Source organism: Pelodiscus sinensis, chromosome 10 (genome assembly GCF_052426305.1).
Source record: "Pelodiscus sinensis isolate ZL-2025 chromosome 10, ASM5242630v1, whole genome shotgun sequence".
In the NCBI taxonomy this organism is placed as follows: Eukaryota; Metazoa; Chordata; order Testudines; family Trionychidae; genus Pelodiscus; species Pelodiscus sinensis.
This window is the reverse complement of record NC_143061.1, coordinates 37,067,608-37,072,017: the sequence shown is the minus strand read 5'-3', so window position 1 is coordinate 37,072,017 and position 4,410 is coordinate 37,067,608. Positions and strand designations below refer to the sequence as shown.

Genomic DNA, 4,410 nt, shown 5'->3' with positions numbered 1-4,410 from the left:
GCTACTGACCATACCAGCTGTGGTGGAATATCACTGAGGTGGACTTCTAGAACTGGGAAATGGACCAAGGCTACCAAATTCACATAATCTAACTTCTAGTTTCATTTGGCAACCTAACAGTTTTCAGTGACAACTTACCTGTGTTAGATTTATTTTGTATTTGTGATTATAGGCCCTCTGTAGGACATCCTCCAAATGATTTCAGGTTTTATTTGCTCCCTGTAGAAATAAGGTGCCATTAAAATATATAGTATAACTAGACATGAGAAGGTTGTAGGATACAATCCTTATTGAGTTCAAGACATATATGAAGACCTAATGCACAAGTTGCTTTCAATCTAAATCTGATGCAGGTAGAACAGTTTAGACTGACAATATACTGACCAATGATAAAGGCAGTGCTGTAAGGCAAAACACAACTCTAAAGAGCCAGACCCTCCTTCTTAGCCTTTTAAAAACTAAGCTTTATTAAATTAAGTCAGCAAACAAATATACAGCTCCGATTTGTGACAGTTGTTTCCATTTTCCTCATTTTGTAACCTACAGTCTCACCCCCACAAAGTACTCATGTGCCTTACCCACATAACCATGACCTAACACTGCTTGTATTTCCTTTTTTTTAAAAAATGTTTGGCCTCAATTTGCTTTCTAACCTAGTTAAAGAAAAAAAATCCCCATATTGCTCTGCTGCCTTTGACAACAGCACAAGACAGGTTAACATTTAAAGTGTCAGGCACAATGGAACTGCTGAGGGAAAATCCCATGATGAAAAATGGAACACACCCAAAGGTGAATTCCCTGAGTTTTCCCAGCTGGCTTTATAAGCAGGTCTTCTGAAGCCAAAGCCAGCAGATCAGAGCAGCCAGTTTTCTGAAACATTTGAAGTGCAGACCTTCTTACTGAACTGAAAATGACCAACTTCATCAGCAGAAACTTGATCTTTGCTTCTTTGATGGGACTGCTGCTCCTCTGCCTGTCTGGCATTTCTGAAGGTGAGTGAGCTTTGATTTTTTTTTCATTCGTCTGATTTGATTTCATGGCTCAGAATACTGCTCTGGACCATGTCAGGCAAACTGAGGTGTGGTTGCAGGGAGGTGGTGGAAGTCTCCCAGAGAATTAAACTATGTGATGGGCAGGATTTACAATTACAGAGGAATTCAAAGTTCAGGGATTTGTCCATATTGTATTGTAGGCAGGATGAAATTATAGTTCTAATTTTATTTTTCTCATTTCTAAATATTTCTTTTTCTCCTCCTCTATTCCAGCACAAAACAACCACGACTGCTGCCTCTCTTACTCCACAGTCCGGCTACCTCGGTGGGCCATAAACGGTTACACAGAACAGTTATCAACTGAAGTGTGTGACATCGATGCTATCATGTAAGCTACCAGTCAAAAGAAATTCAGTCACATGGTCTGTACTTTTACTGTTAAGCAAGAATTAGCCTTTGGACTTTTGCGTGATGAAAGCAAAAATGTTTTGATTGCCAGAAATTAACTGTCCTTATCTTTTTCAAAAGGAAAATTATCCTGTGACGTTTATATAAAAATGCTCTTAGTACTTTATAAAACCAAACTATAAAGTAGGGACCATTAACTCACATTCTTACAAGATGTCTGTACAAAATAAATATAAACCTGTCAGTTTAGGAACCTAAGAGAAATGCCACATGGGATCAGACAAAGGCTGTCTACCCAGGAAGTTATTTCAAAATAATGTACTTTGAAATAAATCCTGAAATAATTACTTTGAAATAAGCTGTTCCTCTTCACAAGCAGGAGTTACTATTTTGAAACAACAAGCCCTTTATTTCAAAACAATGGGCTTGATAGTGCGGACACTTGCTTTACTTTGAAATAGGGCAGATATTTAAAAAAACTCCCCAGGGTAGACATGCCCTAAGGGGCCGTATAATCTAGACTGATTGAGCCTCCAATAGAGCTTCAAAAAAAGTGTAACACCTTTGCCCTTCATCCCATCCCATAATGGACACTTAAGCAATACTGTTCTTGTGGGGGAAGTTTCTTCCAAACGCAAAGTAGTTAATAATTCTTTTTTTTTATAACCTGAAATAAGAATAGATCCCTCATATTTTATACCACCTAGTTTAATTGCAGCTGCTTCCATAATTTCCATAAATATCTAATTTTTTTTATATTTGGTTAAGTTCTTTGCCTTAAGATCTGGTACCTGTGAGTTCAACATGATCATGCACTATGTTTAAAAATAGAGAAATCCGTTTTCTTCAGTTTTAATTGTTGCCTTTTACTTTGATTGGGTTTCTCCTTATGCCGATAGTTTGTGGGAAGTTGAATTGGAGCACCTAAATGGCCTCCTCTAGGAAACCTGTTGCTGCGTTGTATAGAGCAACTACAGAATGTGATTCTGTTATGTTGACTGTAGTGTGAAGCGATTTAATAGAAGGAAGTTACTATAATTGTTTACCATATATTTCCTTCCAGTTTTCACACAAAGAATGGACGGAGTGCTTGTGCAAATCCAGAGGAGCGCTGGGTGAAGAAGCATCTTCTTTGGCTGAGGTAAGAATAGTTTAAAACCGATTAGCCTGGTCAAAACAGAAAGTATCTGAGTTTTCACTTATAGTAACAGAGCTATAGACTTGCTGGCATTGAGCAAGTATGCACAAGTAGAATACACTTCTGAAAATGTGAATCTTTCTTCCCTTCTTTCTTCTGCTGGACCTGGGTGAAAAATTGTTAAGGCCTCATAATGCTAGGCATAGGGATAGAAGCTTCCTATACCGGTTTTTCCCACCTGAGATATTATGTCATTGATAGCAAGAACTGTATTGGGGGAGAGGAATCCAAAATTCATTCTACGGCTGAAGTGATCCCTCAATTCTTATTCATGTGTTCTCATTGTTTTTTACAGCCAGAAACTCAGGAAGATGTCACTGTAATGTGGGGTGTGAAATGAAACTAGACACAAAGGCGACTACAGAACCTAAACTAGGTTGGAATCGTCTCTTTGTACACGGTGTGTGCTTACTGACCATTGTTCCTGGATTCTTTGGAACCATTGAACAACTGAAGTTGATTCATATTGCATCTTTCAGTTGCTTGACTTAAGCATTTTTGTTAAAGTTGCTTTTTTCTTCTGTCAATATACAATATTTGATTACTGTGTAAAGAAGAAAACAGTCTTATGTTGTTACTAGGGGGCTGCGACCTCTGCTTGCTATGCTCTTCTATTCTCCTCCCTAGCTGCTTTCGTAGCCAGAGAGCGTGAGAGCATGACAACGTGATGATGTCATTCTGTCATCCAGCAGGAAAAACTTTTTTATATAGAAAGATACAAAATACGTGCCGTATGTGATTTAGAGCATTTGGATGTCACTTGTGCTATTTAGCATAAGTAAAATAGATAATTTATTCTATTTATTTGTTAAATCTTAGGCATTTTTTTTTGTGCCAACGCTCTGTTCCCTTTAGTTTTAAGTAATGTGATAAACAACAAATGGATTAAATATGTTGGACTGTTGTAAAAACATGTGCTTGAGAGAATATGTAGATTATGGAAATTTTAAAAATTACAATAAAAAACTAAAATGAGACTTGCATGAACTTGTTTTATTGGCAATGTATTATACACCCTGGAACTCAAGACCTTGTGTTCCAGAATAGCCAGACCAGACCATTCTTTATCTATCCTACATCAAGAAATGACAATGGAAGCCTCTTTTGTTTCATTCTTCATTTGCATTAGGGAGGTTGTAGACATAATGGTGTATATGAATTCCCCTTACCTCCTGCAAAGAAAAAAAAAGCAGCTATCTACTGTATATTCATTTGTGACAAGTTGTTCTTCATCCGATCTTGCCTGAATAAAATTAGAGTTCTTCTACCGGTTCCTAAATATGTTTAGGTTGGGGGGAAAAGCCACTACATGGATGGTGACTACATCTGTCTTTGCTTCTTGATAATGTAATGGAAATGCCATGCCTCTTAAGCAGGCTCTGAAATCCACACCAACCAAATATCTAAAAGCTTATGTAACTAGTTAATTTTTAGTCCAAGCAGCAGCTTTTCAGAGCTGACTCTCTAGGAAGTACCAGGCTTTGATCCACCAAAGACGTAAGCTCATGTGTTACTTCATACACATAAGCAATCCCACTAACCTCTGCCTACGACCTTCCCCTGCTCCCTCCTGGCTGACTTTCCTGATATTGTGTGTGTATTTTAAAAGCAATTCATGCATCTTCACAGCTCTGTCTCATGGCTTATTCATTGGATAGGGGTGGATGGCAGGAGATTGACAAGGACCACACTTTGCGGAGTGTTCCTCTTGTTTAGCTCACTTTCACAGGGTTGCCATGCTGCTTACAGGAAGACACCCATGTACCATTCTGGGGCTTCAGCAAGGGCTGCAGTTATTAAATGAGTATCCAG

General features: G+C 38.2%; 1 protein-coding gene across 1 annotated transcript; it reads left to right on the top strand.

Moving 5' to 3' along the window:
* The first annotated feature begins 429 nt into the window (after positions 1 to 429).
* Positions 430 to 3,579, top strand: LOC102460577 (C-C motif chemokine 20-like). The gene is made up of 4 exons (XM_006119886.5): positions 430 to 992; positions 1,266 to 1,380; positions 2,464 to 2,541; positions 2,894 to 3,579. Exons 1-4 carry the CDS (start codon positions 911 to 913, stop codon positions 2,919 to 2,921), a joined length of 303 nt encoding a protein of 100 aa, XP_006119948.1. The 5' UTR covers positions 430 to 910; the 3' UTR covers positions 2,922 to 3,579.
* The last annotated feature ends 831 nt before the right edge of the window (positions 3,580 to 4,410 follow it).